General features: G+C 45.2%; 1 protein-coding gene across 2 annotated transcripts in view; it reads left to right on the forward strand.

The window, feature by feature from the left end:
* The window catches only part of AGXT2 (alanine--glyoxylate aminotransferase 2), a 70729-nt gene that overhangs the window by 27082 nt on the left and 19861 nt on the right, over window positions 1–23786 (forward strand). For both annotated transcript variants that reach the window (XM_068250291.1, XM_068250298.1), the window contains 6 exons: window positions 7676–7857; window positions 11120–11243; window positions 13958–14052; window positions 15407–15500; window positions 21343–21436; window positions 23597–23697. In XM_068250291.1, the coding sequence (XP_068106392.1) occupies window positions 7676–7857; window positions 11120–11243; window positions 13958–14052; window positions 15407–15500; window positions 21343–21436; window positions 23597–23697 (690 nt within the window). The remainder of the gene's footprint in view (window positions 1–7675; window positions 7858–11119; window positions 11244–13957; window positions 14053–15406; window positions 15501–21342; window positions 21437–23596; window positions 23698–23786) is intronic.

The following is a 23786-nucleotide window of genomic DNA, read 5'->3' on the forward strand; positions in this document are numbered from 1 at the left end:
TATTATTCATTATTCTGGACAACACCAATTACTGGGTTTATACCCAGTTTATACAAACACAATGTTAAAAACTGATTGAAGAAAGTGTCAGACAGGTCAAAAATGGAACAATTCCAGCAGGCCCTTGAGGATGGAGACTTTAGAGAGGAGATTGACATCCTCCTCCTTCTCTAGCCAGTTGTACGCCGACAGACTGACTTCAGCAAACCCAGGAGGACCAGGAGGGCAGCAAAGAACACAAGCTGCTGCTAGTGCCCAAAAGGGAATTGTATTGGCAGTGTCCTTGGAGTGGGAACATTTTCTGACACCCATGCAGCAGCCCACAGAACAGCAATCGGGCAGTTCCACGTCCTCCAACACCAATCGCCTGGAGAAGATGGTCAAGGACTACATGTCAGATGGCGTAGCTGTGTTGAACAATCCATCTGCAGACAGACGGTGAGTGTGACAGCACAGAAGGACCATGGCAACTCACTCATAGTACCACAGTTTGATAGTGCTGCCCAAAAAAATATATGGATCCGTGGACCCGGGCAGTACTAGGAAGTGGGAACGCAGATTTTAGTACCTAAACACACGATACAACATGTTTTCCGGGGTCGGACTCTGAGGCACATACAGATGGTCCCGATCATCATCCTCATCATACAACTCTTCTCCTGAGTCTGACCCACCCACCACCTCTGCCACCCCAACATCCCCAGACACAGACCCCTCATCGTCCTCAACATTAACTTGGGATGCTGGCCTGAGCCCGACCTCCTCCTCCACATCAGGCCCCATCATCTCCTCAATGGCAGCCCTCAATAATCGCTCTGGCGCCGGACCGATGGACACAACGTTCTCCTCCGGGGAGGGCTGCTGCTGACCACTGGCTGCTGGGGTGGATGTTATAGCTTGCGTGGGGCGTTGGCTGTTGCTGTTGTTGGGAGTGCTGCTCACAGCGGAGGTCTCTGAGGAACTCATGGTGAGCTCATATAGTGGTTGAAGTTGAGTGGAGTATTACTGATCCCAGCAATATACACACTGACTGGCAGAGTACGCAATGCTATATAGTAGTTGACGGTGAGTGAAGTACTACCGATCCCAGCAATATACACAGTGACTGGCAGTACAATGGTATGGGTGGGTGAGCAGAGTACTACAGATCCCAGCAATGCTATATAGTAATGGGGTGACTGAGTGAGCGGCAGTGTACTACTGTTCCCAGCAGACACAGAGTGGCAGTAAACACAATGCTATTTAGTGTGGCTGAGCGAGCGGTGTACTACTGTTCCCAGCAGACACAGAGTGGCAGTAAACAAAATGCTACGGTGTGGCTGAGCGAGGTACACAGAGTGGCAGTAAACACAATGCTATATAGTGTGGCTGAGCGAGCGGTGTAGTACTGTTCCCAGCAGACACAGAGTGGCAGTAAACACAATGCTATATAGTGTGGCTGAGCGAGGTACACAGAGTGACAGTAAACACAATGCTATATAGTGTGGCTGAGCGAGCGGTGTACTACTATTCCCAGCAGACACAGAGTGGCAGTAAACAGAATGCTATATAGTGTGGCTGAGCGAGGTACACAGAGTGGCAGTAAACAGAATGCTATATAGTGTGGCTGAGCGAGCGGTGTACTACTATTCCCAGCAGACACAGAACAGTAAACAGAATGCTATATAGTGTGGCTGAGCGGTGTACCACTATTCCCAGCAGCGACACAAAGCACAATGCTATACAGTGGCGGGTGAGCGGTGTACCACTATTCCCAGCAGCGACGCAGAGCACAATGCTATACAGTGGTGGGTGAGCGGTGTACTACTATTCCCAGCAGACACAGAGTGGCAGTAAACAGAGCGAGGTACACAGAGTGGCAGTAAACAGAATGCTATATAGTGTGGCTGAGCGAGCGGTGTACTACTATTCCCAGCAGACACAGAACAGTAAACAGAATGCTATATAGTGTGGCTGAGCGGTGTACCACTATTCCCAGCAGCGACACAGAGCACAATGCTATACAGTGGCGGGTGAGCGGTGTACCACTATTCCCAGCAGCGACACAGAGCACAATGCTATACAGTGGCGGGTGAGCGGTGTACTACTATTCCCAGCAGACACAGAGTGGCAGTAAACAGAATGCTATATAGTGTGGCTGAGCGAGGTACACAGAGTGGCAGTAAACAGAATGCTATATAGTGTGGCTGAGCGAGCGGTGTACTATTATTCCCAGCAGACACAGAGTGGCAGTAAACAGAATGCTATATAGTGTGGCTGAGCGAGGTACACAGAGTGGCAGTAAACAGAATGCTATATAGTGTGGCTGAGCGAGCGGTGTACTACTATTCCCAGCAGACACAGAACAGTAAACAGAATGCTATATAGTGTGGCTGAGCGAGGTACACAGAGTGGCAGTAAACAGAATGCTATATAGTGTGGCTGAGCGAGCGGTGTACTACTATTCCCAGCAACGACACAATGACTGGGGGGACCCTGGCTAGCGTGGCTGGAGCGCAAACTACCCTGCCTGCCTACCCAAAGCTAAACCCACAGACAAATGGCGGAGATATGACGTGGTTCGGGTATTTATTTACCCAAACCACGTGACAGTTCGGCCAATCAGAGCGCGTTCGGGTCCGAACCACGTGACCCGTTCGGCCAATCACAGCGCTAGCCGAACGTTCGGGGAACGTTCGGCCATGCGCTCTTAGTTCGGCCATGTGGCCGAACGCTTTGGCCGAACACCATCAGGTGTTCGGCCGAACTCGAACATCACTCGAACAGGGTGATGTTCTGCAGAACCCGAACAGTGGCGAACACTGTTCGCCCAACACTACCTAAAACCCCCCTTCCTGACGCCTAACCCTAAAACCTCCCTTCCTGACGCCTAACCCTAAAACCCCCCTTCCTGACGCCTAACCCTAAAACCCCCCCTTCCTGATGCCTAACCCTAAAACCCCCCTTCCTGATGCCTAACCCTAAAACCCCCCTTCCTGACACCTAACCCTAAAACCCCCCTTCCTGACGTCTAACCCTGAAACGGTAGCAGGAAAAACGGCACCGGCAGCTAGTGGACGAAAAGGGCGCCGCCATAGACTCTAAAGCAATTATTGTTAATACAGCAAAAAGGAGGAAATAAGGACACCCGATAAATAACGTTAACAACATTAGAACATTAAAGTTTTTGAAGTATGTTACTATGTTATGGTTTTAGAAGCTTGCAACGTTATAGTTTTTGTCATAGGTCATATTATTTTGTTTGTATGTACAGATTTTAAATTATCAAAGATATTATCGTCTCTATGTGTAAAAGGGTGTTTCTGCAGGGGGAGTGGTTAGGGTTAGGCACCACCCAGTGACCAGTTATGGTTAGGCAACACCAGGAGTGGTTTGGGTTATGCATCACCAGGGGAGTGGTTAGGGTTAGGCACTACCGGGGGGGAGGGCAGGTGGCTAGGGTTAGGCACCACCGGGGGTGGTTAGGGTTAGTGGTTAGGGTTAGGCATCATCGGGGGTGGGGGGGGGGGGTTAGGGCTAGGCACCACCAGGGGAATGGTTAGTTTTAGCCAACACCAGGGCAGGATTCTGTGTGAGAGTAGGGATGGGTTAAGCTGTATTGTTGAATTACATAACATAACATTTTTTAAAGTTAATATAGTTTCATGTATCATTAACCAAATTTATTAACAATGTTTATCGTTATTGAAATTTCGTTTTTCACCGGCGCCATTTCGTTATCCAGCCGGGCCCTTTTTTCCTGGCGCCCTTTTTTCATGCACGTCCTAAAACACCCCTTCTTGAAACCGAATTCTAAAACCCTGCTACAATTTAACCTTGCCAATCCATACTCTCACACAGAATGCTCCCTAACTGATGCCTAACCCCCCTGCCCCTTCTTGATACCTATCCCTAAAACCCCCATTCCTTATGCCTAACCGTAAAGCCCCCCTTTCTGACGCTTAACCCTAAAACTACCCTTCTTGATACCTAACCCTAAAACACCCTTCCTGATGCCTAACCCTAAAGCCCCCCCTTCCTGACATCTAACCCTAAAACCCCCCTTCTTGAAGCCCAACCCTAAAACCCTCCTTCCTAACACCTAGTCCTAAATACCCCCTTCCTGGCGCCTAACCCTAAAGTCCCACTTCCTGACGCCTAACCCTAAAAGCCCCCTTCCTGATGCCTAATCCTAAAACCCCCCTTCCTAACGCTAACCGTAAAGCCTCCCTTCCTGATGCCTAACCCTAAAACCCATCCTAACCTTATAATATTGAAAGGTTTGGATGTGCCTCTGGAGTAATGCACATGTGCGCCTATGCCACTTTACTGCAAGCCTTGGCTGTGGTATCCAAGTGTCGGTGACGTGGTAAGGCGGATGGAGTTTGGGTGAGTTTGGGTGCGACGCGATGTCCTTTTTCCGTGGCCTGGGTGTCCCAGACCTTGCGCCTGGTTGGTGGGCTCCTCCCCAGCATATGCGGCGACTGACGAGTTCCTGTACTCTGGGTTTGGACATCGGTGTGTCGTGTTTGCATATCGGTGTCGCGGAGACTTCAGCATGTCATGTACGGTCATCGTGTTTGGCATTGCGTGTCACCCGGCATCAATGACGCCTGGCGTGTGGTACAGCCCACAACTTTTTAAAGGATTGCGGAGTTTGGGAGGCCTCTTGTATGCAGAAAGGATACGGTACTTTCTCCTTCTCTGAAGGCAGCTCTTCCTTCTCCCTTTGGTATGTTTCTTTCTTTCCCTTTCTTTATCTACATCTATGTAATAATGACATTTGATTAGCAAATTCTGATTGGCAAACATGATGAGTGAGACTTTATGCCCAACACCAAGAGCATGGAAAAGAAGCCTATCAAAATGGTTGGGCCTTCATAAACTGGGGCTAGACTCTGAGCTAATCAGAAAAAAAAAATTCAAAATGAATAATTTATAAATACTAAACATTAAAAATGTCAAAAACTATGCCGTTCTAATTTTTAAAACGATAAAAAATTTCAAAATCTACAACGTTACAATTTTTTCAAAATGATAACTATCCCGCACCCAATTTTTCACTTTGGGAGGCTTATAGCCAATATTTGCATTAGCACCTATGGGGCGCTCAAATCGTTCATTAGCCACGGGTGCCCAAATTTCATGCTCTGGTCCTGCAAATGATGCTAGCATCCTCCAGGAAACACCTCTCTACGTACATCCAGTGAGGGATGCAATCAGTGTGGCTTCCTCCACCCTCTCTCCTGTTATTCTGCACTCAGAGTGTGGGCCGCAGGGTAATACTAGGGTAACACGCATGTAGCTATGGTGACGGGCTGTATGCTGCGTTACTATAGCAATGCGTGAGCTCCCCCTAGTAACACACATCACAGTAATTGTATAATGCTCACTGATCCCCTAGTGATAGTACCAGTAGAATTGCTGTGCACAGCAAATTTACCCGCCGTCCTTCAGGCTGGTTTCACAGTGGGAGGTTAAAGTCCCACCTTACAGCAGCCAGTAACACAGCCTAACTCACAGCACTGTAAAATCAATGTTGCTGTTCACAGTGCACAGGTTGCATTACATAGTAAAGAAACACGTTTAAACAAAGTGCTACATGCTGTAGGTTATACTGGGCTAAGCAGCGTTAGACTGCTTGCACATGCTCAGTAATGTTGGAGGAGGAGGTCTCCCCTCCTCCTCAGCAGCCAGCCACATGGCTAATTAATATTCACTGCACTGCAGAGACTCGTGGTAGGACTGTAGTGTTGTCTGGATCATGAACGAATCGTTCATTTGATCCGGATCATTTTTGTGAGTCGAATCATCAGTATCATCACAATGAAAGATTCGGTTCACAGTGGATGTCTGTCTGGAAGAAACAGGAACATACAGAATGTACAGTGCAGGGAAAGTCCTGTCCTGCTAGTCATTTCACCCAGTCTGCTTCCCTAGTAAAATGATTCAAATGATTTGGTTCAAAGATCCGGATCTTTTCAATGATCCGATTCAAATGATCCGAATCCTTAAAAAGATCCGGACTTCCTATCACTAACCTGGAGCGGCTGCTTTGAGAGCTGCATAACGCAGCTCAATCTGACGTTCAACTTCAACACCACCATGCGTTGCGTTAGGGGCACGTTATGCGACCATAACGTCCCCTAAAACGCAACGTTTTGGTGGGAAAGTCGCCTTATGCATCAGGGACCGTGGAGAGATAAATCATGAGTTGAGACAGATAAAGAGCTTGATTCACTAAAAGTCTGTAACATGCAGGTTACACTTGCATAATGCGCACTACCATAGCAATATTTGTGTTACCCAGGTAACATACTCTACTACTGGAATACGTACCATTAAAATTGCCCTGCGTTACCAGCACACACCAATTTTACTGCCTTTTAGTGAACCAACTCCAAGGAGAGATAAATTGTGAGTTAATAGGTAAGGACAAGAATTTCAGGAGATACGTTTAGTGAACCAACCCCAATATAAGATAGGCCGTGTTGTACATGAAACTGCATTTTTGATGAGAAGAAAATAATCCTCTCCAGGCCAGTTTTATAAATAAAATTATTTTAAAGGTAACCTATAGTGAGAGGGATATGGAGGCTGCAATATTTATTTCCTTTTAAACAATAACAGATGCCTGCCTGGCCGTCCTGCTGATCTCTTTGGTTGCAGTAGTGTCTGAATGATCCACCATCAAATAGCCTAGGCTGTTTATCTATGCTTTCTTTTCACTGGCTTTGGAATTCGCAGTAAACAGACATTCCACAGACCTGCACCTGACAGAACTAAAGATATTGCCACCAGTACACCTGTATGTTGTACTGGTTAAGGGCTCTCAGGGTTCGATTTTCAGCTCTTCCTGTTCAATAATCCAGTACCTGTTCAGTAGGAGACATTGGGCTAGACTCCCTAACACTGCTACTGCCTATAGAGCACGTCCTAGAGGCTGCAGCTCTGGCGCTTTGCGTCCACCAGGAGAAAAGCGCACTATACGGTAAATGTTCTTTTTTTTTATTCGTTTTATGAAGAAAAGAGAAAAAAAAAAAGCAAGAATAAACATTACAGCACATCCTGCAAAACAGATTAACCAAACAGTTTCTCAGTAAATATACACAACCATCAAAAACAAGCACAGGACCTTATCTATCTGATAAAATAGCCCAGGCCACCCAGGCTACATACTGGGCCAGGATAGTACAGAATATAGCATATACCCCTATACAGATCCATCATCCCCAGATACAGATACATATAAAATAAACTGCCGCATGCAGCACATACAAATAACTGACACCAGTAAACAACAGTAGAATGAAAAAAAGAAAAATAATAATTAACCCAGAAAAACCCCATACAAACTACTGTATACCATATCTGCTGATTCACTCAAAAGTCAGGAACAAGGAGAGGAGATACAAAGAGCATTTAGGGTAAACCGCAAGGTTTATGAAGGCAAATAAAGGAAACACAGTCGTATCCAACCAACCCTGCCAGCAATATAAATGTTCTGTGTCTTGTCTTGTGATGAATTTCAGAATGCAAATCAGGGTAAAGAAAGAACGGCAAACACTGTCTAAATAATTGAAAAACTGAAAAATGGGCAAACACTGACTAAATCATTTATAAACGAATATAGTAAAAAGCACTTTTATTCATTATGTTCACTACAGTTCCTCTTAAATGATCCTTGTCTTTGCAGGGTCTTCCATATGAAGATGTTGTACGGATCCGAAAGTCGAATTTATCAGCGGTAATGACGTATTACAAAAAGCCCATATTGGTACATCAAGGTCATATGCAGTGGGTCTTTGACCACGAGGGGAAACGATACCTGGATCTGTTTGCCGGAATTGTCACAGTCAGCGTTGGCCACTGTCACCCGTACGTATGTGTCACAGCATAACCTAATTATACGACCTCCTCTATTGATAAGTGACCAAAGCCCTTATTATCTCTCCATGATTCTGTAAAAAATTTAACATTTCGGTACAGGTAAAAACATTTGCAAAGTTAAATGGGCATGAAAAAATACATTTTCCCCAAATGCACTGAAGTAAGTGGGCTTGAGAAAGCTCATTTTCACAAAATGCTTTGAAGTCAGTGGGAACGAGAAAACCAATTTTCACAAAATTGAATGAAGTCTATGGGCATCATAATATGCATTTTTGCACAGATGAGAATATTCATGAAAATGTATGGCCATGCGAAAACATATTTTTGCCACATGCATCAAGTCTGTGGTCATGAGAAAACTCAACAAATTTCTGATTTTCTAAAAAATCTGTTTTATTTTCACAATAATTTCAAGTCAAAGTAAAATTCAAGCTCAACCCTACTCTCTGTTATGCTTTTTATGCAGACTTTCGCATAGCTGTATTCAGACTCACTTGCCCAAACTCAAGGGGATTTTGCTGTACATGGATGATACACATGGAAGAGGGGGGCTAAACATTGAAATGAAGGGGAGCCACAACATACTTGGACTAGGGGCACAAAAAGTATAAGGGCCCGTTTCCACTATCGCGAATCTGCATGTGTTTTCTGCTTGCAGATTCGCACAACCAATACAACTTAATTAGCCTGTTTCCACTAGTCAGGAAAACAGAGCGTTTTTCTGTGCAGGAAAAATCTGCACAGCAGAGCCATCAGATTGGTGTGTGATTCGCATACAATGTAATGAATAAGAAATTTGCATGCGTTTTCGCTACGCAAATTTTCCATGCAAATTTGCATCAGTTTTCGTCTAAAATCAATGTAAAAGCACACAGGCACTGACATGGTTAAATTCGAATACTTAAAAAAAAAGCGAAAACGTATGCGCATTTGCAGTAAAATTCGCGGTGAAATTCACATCCGCATGCGAATTCGTTTTTGCGATTTCCGCAACAAATTTGCACCGCATAAGTGGAAATGGGCCCTTAATCCGGTATTGAATGATAGTTGTTTTTTATTTTTATTTTTTGCATGTTTGCTCTCCTGTACAAAAGAAAATCACATAGCAGTCAGTGGCGTAACTAGAAATCACTGGGCCCCCCTGCAAAACTTTGGATGGGCCCCCTCCCACCCCTCTGCATACCTGCATCTTGCATGTCTCCAACACACTGAGAGGAAGTAGAGTCAGTAGTGTCAGAGACATAGAAGATGTAGGCACGCAGAGTTCCATCGCTGCCTGGAATGAAGAGATCAGAGGTGAGTTCCCTGTCCGCTGTCATCAATTCTAGAGGGGGAACCGGGAGCGCTGAAGGGGGGGCCTGAGTTGAGGGAGGGGGTGAGTTGGGTCCCCCCTCCCCACCGCTGTATGCCCACTGCCCCCTGTCCTGTGCCCCCCTCCTGCTGCTGAAAACTGCGCCTGGGCAAGCCCCCCACCATCCTTTGCGGGGGCTATTGCTACGCCCCTATTAGCAGTCGTGGCTGTATGCAATTTTTTGTGATGCGTTAATCCAAATTTTTTCCTTCTGTTTTTTTTCCTTTCATCACAAATCATGCCATACACCCATTAAATCAGACAAAAGTCATGGCATAAACACATACGGTGGATGTGCATGAAATCATGATTGTGTCGCAACTACAACTAGGGATGGTGAGAAACGCCCATTTCCAATTCCGATTTCCGTTTTTTAATTTCCTATCTTCCAATTTCTGAGAAGTATTTTATTTATATTTTTTTTGCATCAGAGAAAGCAAGAAAATGCCCCCCCAAAAATTGGAAATAGTAAAAACGGAATCTTGTGATTGGTCTAAAATCACTGCGGTAATACGATTTTCAGTGAAAAAAATTCTCTGATTGGTCAAATGCTTCCAGGTTCTGTGAGAGTTGCGGTAAATCGGATTTCCGTGGAATTCTGATTTCCAAATCCCGATTGGAAATGCAGATTTTCCGATCAGAAATGTGGAAATTTCAATTTAGCGGAATCCAAATGAGCATCCCTAATTGCAACGCCATTGTGATTTATAGTGGAAAAGAGCCCTTAATTGTGAAGAAAACACAGGCTTCTGGGCCACAGATCTTATTTGTTGAGCATGTGACTGTGTTTCGTGGTACGTTAACCACTTCGTCAGGTTGCGTATTCGCATGCTTAATGGATGACATTTAAGGCCTATCAGTCTCAAAGGTAATTGGTAAGTACTAAAAAAAATTTATCTTCTATCTTTATCAACAAAAAAATGAATTTTGCCTTGTATTCCCCTGAACCAGCAGTGGAGGGAAGGTTCATCTTTAGCTTTGCTCTGTAATATGTAGTCCATATGGCAATAAAATAATAAATGTTCTGGTATTGCAGCTGTTGCCTCCTCCTTTGATTATATTATTTATTGAATGTCCATGGGTCTCTGTTTCGGTAGCAAGTTCTTATATGAAGTAGAGTCACAGCTGCTTTCTCTGCTGGTTATGGTTATGGGATTAAAGAGGCGCCCACACCTGCGACTGCTGCAGACTTAAAAGGATACTGTAGGGGGGTCGGGGGAAAATGAGTTGAAGTTACCCGGGGCTTCTAATGGTCCCCCGTAGACATCCTGTGCCCGCGCAGCCACTCCCCAATGTTCCGGCCCCGCCTCCGGTTCACTTCTGGAATTTCAGACTTTAAAGTCGGAAAACCACTGTGCCTGCGCAGCTGCATTCTCGCTCCCGCTGATGTCACCAGGAGTGTATTGCACAAGCCCAGTATGGTCTTTGGTCTGCGCAGTATGCTCCTGGTGCCATCAGCGGGATCGAGGACACGGCAATGCAGGCGCAGTGGTTTTCCGACTTTAAAGTCAGAAATTCCAGAAGTGAACCGGCGGGGCGGCCGGAGCACCGGTGCGTGGCTGCGCGGGCACAGGATGTCTGTGGGGGACCGGTAGAAGCTCCGGGTAACTTCAACTCATTTTCCCCCGACCCCCCTACAGTATCCCTTTAAACACTTTGTTATTGACCTGAGGAAGCGGGCTAGTACCCGTGAAACGCATTCTTTTTTTGTGCATCATTTCAACCTATAGAATTTGTTCATTGATGGAGGTAAGATCGAATTACATCTATACTCTATGATTTAAAGTTTAAGTTATATTCTGGCCACCTCCTACAAGTTTTTCTCAGCTCTACTGGTGGTTATGGCATTTTTGCTCAGTCTTTGAATCAGCATTCAATCAGCATTCACTGTCTTTGCAGGAAAGTTACAGAGGCAGCCAAGAAACAGATGGAACGTCTCTGGCACACTACTAATATTTACCTGCATTCCCCAATCCATACATATGCTGAGAAGCTAGCAAGCCGAATGCCCGGGAAACTAAAGGTATACGTGTATGAAGTGATGGATGCTAATCTGTCCACGGGTGGGGCATACTGTGTGTAAAAGAGAAGCCTACAAGAGATTCTGATAGCCTTAACCTACCTGATACTTTTATCTATGGTACCCCTCACCGATATAACTACCCTAGCCCTAACCTAACCCTAAACTCACCAAGAGCCTAACACTAATAGTGACTGATACTGACCTGCTGGTGTAGAGAGTCCCAAAACTTAGCAACACCATTCTTGAGTTAAACTTTGTAGCCCAGTGGAGTGTCTTCCAACTGTCAGACAAAGTAATTATTCTATTATTACGATATCTGCAACCTGTAAGAGTACCTGATATTATTACCATAGTTGTTCTCAGTGGCATAGCAATAGGGGATGCAGAAGTTGCAGAAGTTGCAACCACACCAGGGCCCATGGACCAGAGGAGCCCACCAGGGGCCCTCCCTCAACAGTATTAGCTATTCAATGGTTCTATGCTGGCAATGATCTTCTATACATACTATGAATAGTGGTAATCATTAACAAATTGTCCTCCTCCTCTGCTTACACCTCTCTCAACATGAATGCCCTTGGCAGGTTTTGTAGTGCCAAATGAATTGTTATGTATAGCATGCTTTGGGGGCCCAATGCAAAACTTGCACTGCATCCCAAAGCTCCTAAGCTTTGCCACTGGTTGTTCTGGAAAGGTAAATGTCCAGGAAGAACTAAGCAATGAGTGTGATGGTTTTATTATTTAAAGGAGTTCTTTCGCAAAAAAAAGTAGGCAGTTAAAAAATGTGACAGATGACAGGTTTTGGGCCAGTCCATCTTTTTAAGGGGGATTCTCGGGTTTTCTTTGTTTTCAACAGCATTTCCTGAACAACAGTTGCAAAATTTAACTGACATAATAGTGTACAAGTGATTAGGGAGGCCGGCTGGTATCTTGCTATTTTGGCAGTTAAACTGCTGTTCAGGAAATGCTGTTGAAAACAAAGAAAGCCCTGAGAATCCCCCTTAAAAAGATGGACTGGCCCAAAACCTGTCATCTGTCATATTTTTTAACTGCCTACTTTTTTCGCGAAAGAACCCCTTTAAAGATTTGGTTCAAGAAGTCAGAGGGCCTGTTACTATTAATGGAAAAATTGTGTTTATGTTTTATTTTATTCACCTCTCGTAAAATGATTCTTTCTCCACCCCACTGCTAGTTAACAATCTGTAGGTAAATCATAAAGGAGCTCTAATTTCTTCCTTTTCTCCAGCACATGTGTGTAAATAATCTATTTATATACTGTATATACAGTGCTGCCCATAATTATTCATACCCCTGGCAAATTTTGACTTAAAATTACTTTTAACCAGCAAGTAATTATTTTTGACATGAAATGCCATAGGGGTCTCCCAACAGATGATGTACAAGAGGCATTATTGTGGGAAAAAAAATTCTCAGCTTTTATCTACATCTGAGTAAAAAGTGTCCAGTCCAACATTATTTATATCCTTCTCAATAATCAATAGAAAAGCTATTACATTGACTATTACAGCAATCAAAGTTTCCTATAATTGCAGACCAGCATTTTGCATATCTCCACAGGTATTTTTGCAGTTTCATCTTTAGCAATGAGCTCCAAATCTTTCAGGTTGGAGGGTCTTCTTGCAATCACCCTGATCTTTAGCTCCCTCCACAGATTCTCAAACAGATTCAAGTCTGGACTCTGTCTGGGTCACTCCAAAACATTAATGTTGTTGTCTGCTAACCATTTCTTCACCAATTTTGCTGTGTGTTTTGGGTCATTATCATGCTGAAATGTCCACTGGTGCCCTAGGCCAAGTTTCTTTGCAGACTGCCTGATGTTGTCGTTGAGAATCCTCATGTATTGCACTTTTTTCATGGTGCTGTTTATTGTGATTAGGTTCCCTGGATCATTGGCAGAAAAACAAAGCATTAGGTTACCACCACCATGTTTGACAGTGAGGATGGTGTTCTGTGGGTTGAAGGCTTCTCCTTTTTTATGCCAAATTAAGGAAACATCATTGTGACCAAACAATTCAATTTGTGTTTCATCTGACCATAACACAGAAGACCAGAAGTCTTCTTATTTGCCCACATGAGCATTTGCAAAGGCCAGGCGAACCTTTGTGTGCCTTATTTGGAGAAGTGGAGTCCTCTTTGGTCTGCATCCATGGAACCCAGCAGTGTGCAGTGTCCGTTGGATTTTTGCTCAAATTTATTTATTTATTTATTGTATTTATAAAGCGCCAACATATTACGCAGCGCTGGACAATAAATAGGGATACATACAATATTTAGGGGTGACATACAGCAAAATGACAATACCTGAATTCAAGAAAGACCAGATCACGCAGCACAGTATGAGTACAAGGTAATGCTTAGTCAGTCACTGGAGGGGAGCATGGAGATTAGGCAAGTTAGGTTCACTCAGATGCCTAGCATGGGTTCACAGTAATGGAGGTGAATGATCAGGTTGGACACAAAAGGACACAAAATGTAAATAAAAGCTAGGAAATGTTTTTTTCCACAATAATGCTTCTTGTACATCGTCTTTGGGAGACATTTTCCGTCAAAAAATTACTTGCTGGTTGAATAAAAGTAACTTTTTTTATAAGTCAAAATTTGCCAGGGGTATGAATAATTATAGCCAGAGCTGTATATGTGTAAGTGTTTGGGTTTTTGTATGCACTTCTTTATATTGACTTATTTTTGGCTTGCAGGTGGTTTTCCTATGCAACTCAGGCTCTGAGGCCAACGATGTGGCAATGTTTATGGCGAGAGTACACACAGGAAATTTTGATATAATCAGTTTAAGGTAAGTGAGGTATCTTACATTCAGACCCTGATGAAAAGTATGACTAATCTGGCTAACATCGGAAGTCCTTCTCTGTCTGTGAGAATTTGTGTCCTTATCTTAAGTTGTTAAAGGGGTTCTTTTGCGAAAAAAGTAGGCAGTTAAAAAATGTGACAGATGACAGGTTTTGAGCCAGTCCATCTTTTTAAGGGGGATTCTCAGGGCTTTCTTCGTTTTCAACAGCATTTCCTGAACAACAGTTTAACTGCCAAAATAGTAAGATAACAGCCGGCCTCCCTACTCACTTGCACACTATTATGTCAGTTAGATTTTGCAACTGTTGTTCAGAAAATGCTGTTGAAAACAAAGAAAGCCCTGAGAATCCCCCTTAAAAAGATGGACTGGCCCAAAACCTGTCATCTGTCACATTTTTTAACTGCCTACTTTTTTCGCGAAATAACCCCTTTAAAGGATAACTACTGTGAAAATCACAAAAATGTAAATACATGTACACGTACATATACAATGTACAATTCTCCCAACGTACAACGCAATATAAATTACTTTTTTCCTATGTAGGTGTCACTTACAGTAGGTATCATCTTCCAGGTTTTGATCTCGTCCATCTCCTCATGGGGGATTCCCAGGAATTCTGTCATTTTAAAAAGTATCCACTGGACAGTAGTGGCTCAGTACAACCGCCAAAAAATGTTCAGTGGGTGGATAGGCTGGAGGACATCTTTGAGCAGGTCCTCTCCAGAAAGGACTTTTGAAAGAATAAAAAAACAAAACTGAGAATCCCTCTTTATGAGATGTACAATTCAGTGGCATAATCACAATTCATGGGGACCCCCAGCAAAACTTTGAATGGGCCCCCCAATCTTCACACCCCTTCCCTTGCCACCCCTTGGTGCCCTTCACAGCCTGGGGGCCCATCTAACAAGTGTGGCCATCATGATCTTCACACCCATAACAAGAGTAGCCATTATCTAGAGGATGATCTCCTGTATCAGAGGAAGGGAAGGTTCGTAGTTGCCCCCCCCCCCCCCCCCCACAGCTCTAGGCCTCCCTGCTATCACAGGGGCTGCTTGCCTCTAGTTACACCCCTGGTACAATTCCAAAACCTATCAGAACCTTCAGAATAATAATGCCTTCTGTAAATGAGAGCAACACAGGAAAAAAAGTAGTTGATAGCTCATTTCACACTGGTACAAACATACATCTTGTATGTACTGTGTGTACACATGCATTTTACATTTTTTATTTTTTTGCAATAGTGGTCTTTTAATTTAAAAAAAAAGAGTTTGTTTTTCAAGAATTTACTTGAAATAAAGCGACTCTATGCTTTTCCTATCTATGTGTTCTTTTATTACAGAAGTGGATATCACGGTGCCAATCCTTATTCTCTCGGGATAACAGGTCACTCTTCGTATAAGCCCGCCGTGGCCAATGGGTTTGGCTGCCACATGGTAAGATTTTATTATGAATCTGGATTTTGCAACCTCCTCAGATCTCCAATACATCTGACGTCATGTGACATTATGCCAGTTGTCAAGGTGCACTGGTGATCCTTTCGCTATTAAGGCAGAAAAAAACACACTCTCATTCACTTGAATGAGCATTGCCACAAGACCTTCTCAACTAAATTTACTATCTAAATATCTTGCCAGTGAAAAATATGCACATATTTTTTTTTTACATATGTGTTCCAGTTGGGTGGTTCCTAATGTTAAGCTTTTAAATCAACATCATAGTCAGGCAACTACAATTTTAAAAAGGAAACTGAAAGATGGTCAACAACTGGGGCATCTAGATTGGTCTCCGAAGAGGCTTAAATTAAGACCATTAGAGAAAGAGTGATCACAGGAAATGACCTTACCACGCTATCTCTTTCAAGATGACTATTGACAGATGTAGTAGGCTGGTAACTAGAGTTGAGGGGAAACCTGCTCATTTGCAAGAGTGGGTGTGGTGAGGGATTACTAGAGCTTTGCTAGATATCCCAACTTTCACAGTTGTGTTCAGCAGTTTGGAAAGGTCTTGCGCTTTAGGAACGATTCAAAACAGACCAGTTGAAATGGGAAATAGAATCGTAAACAGTGTACCAGTTTTTAGTGTGGAGCCTTGTAGTTTGTACTGAGCCTTAAGCTGTGTATGCACACTAGATAAAACTTGGCCTAGGCGGCCCATAAGACCGGCTCTCCCAAGAATCGTGCATATACAGATACAGCCACCCCAATTCCTCTCTGTGCCTGGTGGATCAACTAACTGAGCAGTGGGTCAGAGTACTGCTCTCTCTACTCACCCCTCCAATCATGTGACGCAGCTCACGCATTGCTCCATCGGCCTTTCTACTCCCCGCCGTAGCAACAGATGCAACGTGTCTGTACAGCCTTGTCTCTGCACTGAGTCACAACCCCAACATGCCTCATGCGTACAAGAGAGGCTTTACAAACTCATTTTTTGCAGTAACATAGACGGTGGTCAAGACTAATGAACAATTATAACTTAAAGGAATCATCAGCTAAAAAATGAAAAATCAGCTTTACTCACTTGGGGCTTTCTCCAGCCCCTTGCAGCTAAATGTCCCACTCCACTCTTCGCCGCCGTCCCGGGCTCCCCGCACGGTGCAGAGGCCGACCTACGCCGTGGACAGGGCCGGCCCGCCCATGAGGCGGGGTGAGGCGGGTTCCTCAGGCAGCAAGAGGTGGAGGGGCGGCATCAGGCATAACAGGAAGTGACTGCGCCTGGTCCTTGCCGCCTTCTAGTCTGACTGCCTGGGGAGGAGCATTCTGCGGGGCTGTCTCTATTTGGGGGGGCTCTCCCGCAATCCCGGGAACCCCCCCTTCTGTCCCGGTGGCTTGGCAGAGTTGGAGGCGAAAAAAAAAATGATCACGGAGCCAGCAGCTCCATTACGGCAAGCAGGAGCTTCATTCCTCCCCCTACTGTGTGTGCGTGTGTACAATTCACACTCCGCCCCCTCGCACAGTGCGGGAACATCAATACTTACTCCTCTCAAATGGAAATGCTGCTTGCCGTTCTCTCCCGGCTTATTGCTGGACTAGTTTACCTGTGTATCAAGCAGTGTCTCTGGGGAGGGGATGAAGCAGAACGGAGGTTTCACACGGAGGTTTTGCTTCAGATGACGGAGCTGGGACGAGGAAGCAAACAGATGCAATATATACTGTCTGCAGATAAGATAACTTTGCAGGGCAGATGTGTGCTTTGTCCCACTCTCAGCCTGCCTGATTTATTGCCTCAATAAAAACGTCCTATTTCCTCCTTCACTCTTTTCACTTTCCTTCACTCTCTCACTGTTTCCTTATCCTATCTTGTTTTTTCTCTTCGGCTTTCCCTTCCTCCCCATCTCTATCCTTTGCTTCTCTATTGCTCCTCTCACTCCCCTTTCCTCTCAATTTTGAGGAGAAGGAAACCTGATAAACTGCACTGATATCTCATTCTCTGTTCCCCTCTTCTTCTCTACCAATCTCTCTTCTTTCCTCTGCTCTGTGTCCTCATTCTTTCCTTCTCTTACTCCCCCCCCCCCTTGTTTACAATAATTGTCCCCTCTTTTGCTCTTTTTCTAATCTTCCTTTCTCTTATACATAGCTCCCAACAGCCTCTTTTGGAGGGACAGTCCCTCTTTGAGAGCCCTGTCCCTCATTCCCTCTTTCCTCCTCATTTGTCCCTCTTTCAGGACTTTGTCACTCTTTCTATGTAAATATATATATTTCTCTACTAAAAAAAGTGTTCAATTGACTAAACTTTATTCCCATCCTTTAAATTGATATATTGCTGATTTTAAAATGTTAATATGAAGGAAAATTAACCAGGATAGAAAGGACCAATCTTTATGGTATACGTGACTTGGGGTGTGACGAGGGTGTGATCAGGGTGTGTGGCAGGGGCATGGCTTCAGTGTCCCTCTTTCTCATCTCAAAAAGTTGGGAGGTATGGGAGAGCGAGTGCTGGTTGATTGGCTGCTTCCTCAATTTGCCTGCAGGCTGCAGTGCAGACTCTGCAGTGAAGTCCTGGCTGTGACGCCTCCGTGCCTGCACACACCGTGAGTCATTGACCCGGCCGCCCGGACTGTGTTCTGCCTGGGACCCGCCCCCAACTAAGCTGTGCAGTGCACCGCACGTCAGTTCTGCTGCCACGTGCCACTCACCGTGATGCCGCCGGGCCAGCCGCCCTAGAGGGGGTGCGCTGTATGGAGGGGAGAACCGCAGCCGCGGGGAGGGCAGCCCGACCTCTCCCTCCCTCCCTCTCCCAGGGCTGGTCTCCGTGCTCCCCCCTCCAGACTTGACATAGAGCAATGTGCAGGGAAGCCTGTACTAAACGACTCACCTCCCTGCGTTCCCATCGCCGCTCAGTCGCCGCTGGTCTTCTGTTCTCCGCATACGCTGATACACACACTGCTTCCGGCTACAGGAAGCAGTGTGTGTATCAGCGTATGCGGAGAGAAGAAGACCAGCGGCGACTGAGCGGCGATGGGAACGCAGGGAGGCGAGTCGTTTAGTACAGGCTTCCCTGCACATTGCTCTATGTCAAGTCTGGAGGGGGGAGCACAGAGACCAGCCCTGGGAGAGGGAGGGAGGGAGAGGTCGGGCTGCCCTCCCCGCGGCTCTCCCCTCCTTTAGGGGGGCAGCTACTTATCTAATCTATACTGGGGGGCAGCTACCTATCTAACCTATACTGGGGTAACCTACTTAATCTAACCTATAATGTGGGGCACCTACCTAATCTAACCTATACTGGGGGGCACCTACCTAATCTAACCTATACTGGGGGGCACCTACCTATCTAACCTACAATGGAGGTACCTACCAATCTAACCTATACTGAGGGCAGCTACCTATGTAATCTATACTGGGGCACCTACCTATCTAACTTGTATTGGGGCACCTACCTACCTACCTAGCTAGCCTACCTTGGTTTGCTGAGACAGTGTGTTGGTTGGGTCAGGTGCACCGTGTTGGGTGGAATCGTCACGATTCCTCTCCACACCCAACCAACACACTGTCTCAGCAAACCAACTCGGTCCCACTCCCTGGATTATACATGATTCATTTAAATCCTCTAACACATCCACTTCTAAGATGAGGGCTAAAGCCTGGTACACACGTTCAATTATGATTGGCCAATCACTGACCAATTTTACCACCTGCGTCATGTAGTATGAGGCTGGGCAGCAGATATTGCGCACTATGAGCAGATTTTGTAGGTATCCCTTATACTACATGAAGGAAGGTGGTAAAATTGGTCAATGATTGGCCAATCGTAATTGAAAGTGTGTAATCAGGCTTAATTCCGCTAAGAAAGACAGGAGGGAGAACAAGCAGATGGAGACAGACAGGGATATGGGGGGGTATCGGCTGGGGGGGCGCCTTCACGATCTTTGCCTCAGGCAGCAGAAAGTCCAGGACCGGCCCTGGCCGTGGACAACATGGCCATGATTGACAGCAGTGCTTCACGCAGGCGCAGAAAGGACGACCTCGAGGTCAACCTCTGCACCGAGCGCGGAGCCCGGGATGGCGGCAGAGAGTGGAGTGGTCAGCGTGGGACGGTCGGCTGCAAGGGGCTGGAGAAAGCCCCAGGTGAGTAAAGCTGATTTTTCATTTTTTAGCTGATGATTCCTTTAAGTCAGTGGTTCTTAAACTTTTTGTGGGTGAGGGCACCCTTGATGGCTTTGACATTTTTTCAAGGCACCCCTCGGCAAAAACTACCAAAATATCGGTATGACTCCTAATAAGTAGCACCCCCTCCAAGTAGCTAGTGATGCCTATTAGGCAGTATCCGCCTCTAAGTAGTCAGTGACCCCTCCCCCATTATTATTGCTGGTTGCATTACCTGATGGCATTGTACAAAGGATGGGTACGCATGCCGAGGCACCCCTGGGAGGTGCTCAAGGCGCACCAGGGTGCCGCGGCACCCAGTTTGAGAACCTCTGCTTTAAGTAATTACAATCAATGCTACATTACCAGAGCTAGTACCTGAGTTTCCAGAAAGTTGAGTTAAAGGACAACTGTAGTGGGAGGTATATGGAGGCTGACATATTTATTTCCTTTTAAGCAATACCAGTTGCCTGGCTGCCCTGCTGATCCTCTGACTCTAATACTTTTAGCCATAGTCCCTGAACAAGCATGCAGCAGATCAAGTGTCTCTGACATTATTGTCAGCTCTGACAAGATTAGCTGCATGCTTATTTCTGGTGTGATTCAGACACTACTGCAGCCAAAGAGATCAGCAGGGCTGCCAGACTACTGGTATTTAAAAGCAAATACATTTCAGCTTCAGTTGTCCTTTAACCTCCCTGGCATTCAATTTTCCCAGGATTTCTGTGCAAAAAGTGATTCAATTAATTTTCATAACATTTTTTTTTCCCTGTAACTTGCCAAAATGTGTCAAGCAAGGGTCTAGTATACAGTGCAGGAAAATATTAATGTGTATGAATGTCAGTACTGTTCACAGCATGTTTTTTATTGATGTTTATAACTGTCAATACTGCTACTGCTAGGGAGCTTAAAGAGACTCCGTAACAAAAATTGCATCCTGTTTTTTATCATCCTACAAGTTCCAAAGGCTATTCTAATGTGTTGTGGCTTACTGCAGCACTTTCTGCTATCACAGTCTCTGTAATAAATCAATGTATCTTTCCCTTGTCAGACTTGTCAGCCTGTGTCTGGAAGGCTGCCAAGTTCTTCAGTGTTGTGGTTCTGCTATGAACTCCCCCTTCCAGGCCCCTCTATGCACACTGCCTGTGTATTATTTAGATTAGAGCAGCTTCTCTCTTATCTTTTACAAGCTGGATAAATCGTCCTCTGAGCTGGCTGGGCTTTCACATACTGAGGAAATTCAGACAAGGGCAAAGCTGTTTGCAGGAAGAAAAGAGCAGACTGAAACTTCAGTGCATGAGAGATGCAGGGGGAAAGAAACACACAAATGATCTCTTGAGATTCAAAAGGAAGGGTGTATACAGCCTGCTTGTGTATGAATGTATTTTCTATGTGTGGACATACTGTACATCAACCTACTTCCTGTTTTGGTGGCCATTTTGTTTGTTTATAAACAAACTTTTTAAAACAGTTTTTAACCACTTTTAATGCGGCGGGGAGCGGCAAAATTGTGACAGAGGGTAATAGGAGATGTCCCCTAACGCACTGGTATGTTTACTTTTGTGCGATTTTAACAATACAGATTCTCTTTAAGGGTTGTTGTTTTTTTAAATGTACCAAATCAATGAATATGATTTCTCTGTTTACATTAGAATATTTCTGTTGTATTTGACTGGAGTGACTCTTCATATTGCAGACAATGTGTCCTGATGTGTTTCGGGGTGTGTGGGGCGGAAGCCACTGCAGAGATTCCCCCGTACAGTCCATACGGACATGCTCATGTTCTCCAGGTAAGTGAAATGAGGCTTCTGCAGCTTACAACCGTACCTTAAAGGGAACCAGAGATAAAGAAGGAAAAAGATTTTATACATACCTGGGGCTTCCTCCGGCCCCATCCGCCTGGATCGCTTCCACGCCCCGTTCTCCGCTTGGCGTAGCTACAAGAACTGGATCTCGTCACTGACGTCATTGAAGCCAGCCTACGCAGGAGAAGTGTGCGCTCTACGTATCTTTCCAGTGACTGCTGGAGAGATACACGCAAACAGAGCATTTCTCTTATGCTAGACTGGGTCCGACTGACGGCAGTGCTGGGACCCGGTTCTCGTAGCTACGGCCGACGGAGGACGGCGGCGTGGGAGCGATGCAGGCAGATGGGGCTGGAGGAAGCTTCAGGTATGTATAAAATCTTTTTCCTTCATTATCTCTGGTTCCCTTTAAAATATTGATCACATGACAAGAAGCAGATGAGCCCGAAGGCAATTTAGGATAGAAAGTGAGATACATACCTCAGTAGAGGGAAGCTTCTGGATAATCCAGCAACTTCTGCCTTTCCTCTGTCTGGAGTTCTCCGTTCCAGCTCTGGGACTTTCTCAACCTATTCGACAAGGGATTGTCAGATAGGTTAGCTCGGGACGCACTCCTTTCTATGACTGAGGATGGCCACACTTTCCAAGTGCAAGACAGCCTGCGTCTGCGCAGTAGACTGGCTCATTCCTCTACGGACTAGCTACTGCTCAGGCATGGGTCATAAGTGCGCAGTGCAGCCACTCACTCTCATTCACAGACATGAGCATGGCCACGGAGAAGAAGAGGGTCCTGCCGACCAGCGGTGGGCTCAAACAGAGTTGAAGAAGCCTCTAGAGGATCCAACTTTTTAAGAATCTAACTTTTTTCTTTTTTAAAGTCACAAGTTTGCTTTAAGAAAATTCCTTTCAGGGCTTGTGGGTGGGGCTGCTGCTGCCTGGATTGCACCATCCTACTGTTCAGACTGCATGGGGCAATTATGGACTAAATCTCTCTCTAATGGTGCCCATACATGGTACAATTTTTTCTTTTTTTTTTAAACAGTAAATTTCGTTCGATCATACCGTTAGATCAAATATACAGATTTTTCAAACATGTCCGATCAGATTTGTATTGAAAAAAACGGGATAATCGTTCGTTTTTCTTGATCGAAAAAAAAGGATTCTTTGCAATTCTATCGTTTTGGTCGAATAAACGGGAAAATCGAATGTTTCTATTGTACCGTGTATGGGCACCTCAAAGAGAACCAGAGATGAAGCACCCTCATGTATTTTAACATATATATCAATGGGAAGGAACATGACAGGAAACACCTACCCTACTCTCTGTTTCATTCTTCTCTGCTAAATCTGCCTGTTATCAGCCCTGATAAGAATCCCCGACTGAGCATTCAGTCTAGCTTTTCCTGGAGTGATCATAGCTAAGTAAGTCTTCTGTGATGTCTTTTCAAGCCCAAGCCTGCCCCCTTGTGGCTCTTCTTTCCTGCTATTTATCCTCGAAGCAGCAAAGCAGAGCCACAAGGGGGCAGGCTTGGGCTTGAAAAGACATCACAGAAGACTGACTCAGCTATAATCATTCGGGAAAAGCTAGACTGAATGCTCAGTCGGGGATTCTTATCAGGGCTGATAACAGGCAGATTTAGCAGAGAAGAATGAAACAGAGAGCAGGGTAGGTGTTTACTGTCATGTTCCCATTGTTATATATATGGTAAAATACATGAGGGGGCTTCATCTCTGGTTCCCTTTAAGTGATTGTATCCATCAGCAATTACAGTCTATGTGGCAGGAAGTGGCAAAAATCTGGGTTCTTGTGTGTGCACCATCCCCATCCTCCACCCCATTGTCGTGTGTTTCCAATCCCACTGCAGGGGTAGAGAGGGACAACCACAATGGATCATAAATGCCAAGTGGGGTAGACTCTCCTCAGGCCCCATACGGCTATTCCCCCATCCCCCATCAGCAATGCTGAACGTGTTTATTGGTCATATCCAATTGGTCTGCAGCAGAATTCACAGCCACTGCCAGTCCACTCATTTTGATTGGATTGGTCATCGGTCAGGAGTGAATATTGGATCACATATCAGGCTCATTGTGCTCTCTCCATGTGTGGAATGTCACAGTCTGTCTAACTCCCTGTGCTTTCCTCAGGGTCATGTGAAGCTAAAGACAACTATATAGAGCAGCTCAGAGAAACCCTGGACACCAGCGCTGGAAAAAAGGTGGCGGGTTTCTTTGCCGAGCCCATGATGGTAAGCTGTCAGCATTTCTGGGAATATCGTATCTACCTGTTCAACCAAGGTGGTTATCTCCAGGAATTATACCACTATGACTGCAGCAT

The sequence above is a fragment of the Hyperolius riggenbachi genome, chromosome 1 (genome assembly GCF_040937935.1).
Source record: "Hyperolius riggenbachi isolate aHypRig1 chromosome 1, aHypRig1.pri, whole genome shotgun sequence".
NCBI lineage: Eukaryota > Metazoa > Chordata > Amphibia > Anura > Hyperoliidae > Hyperolius > Hyperolius riggenbachi.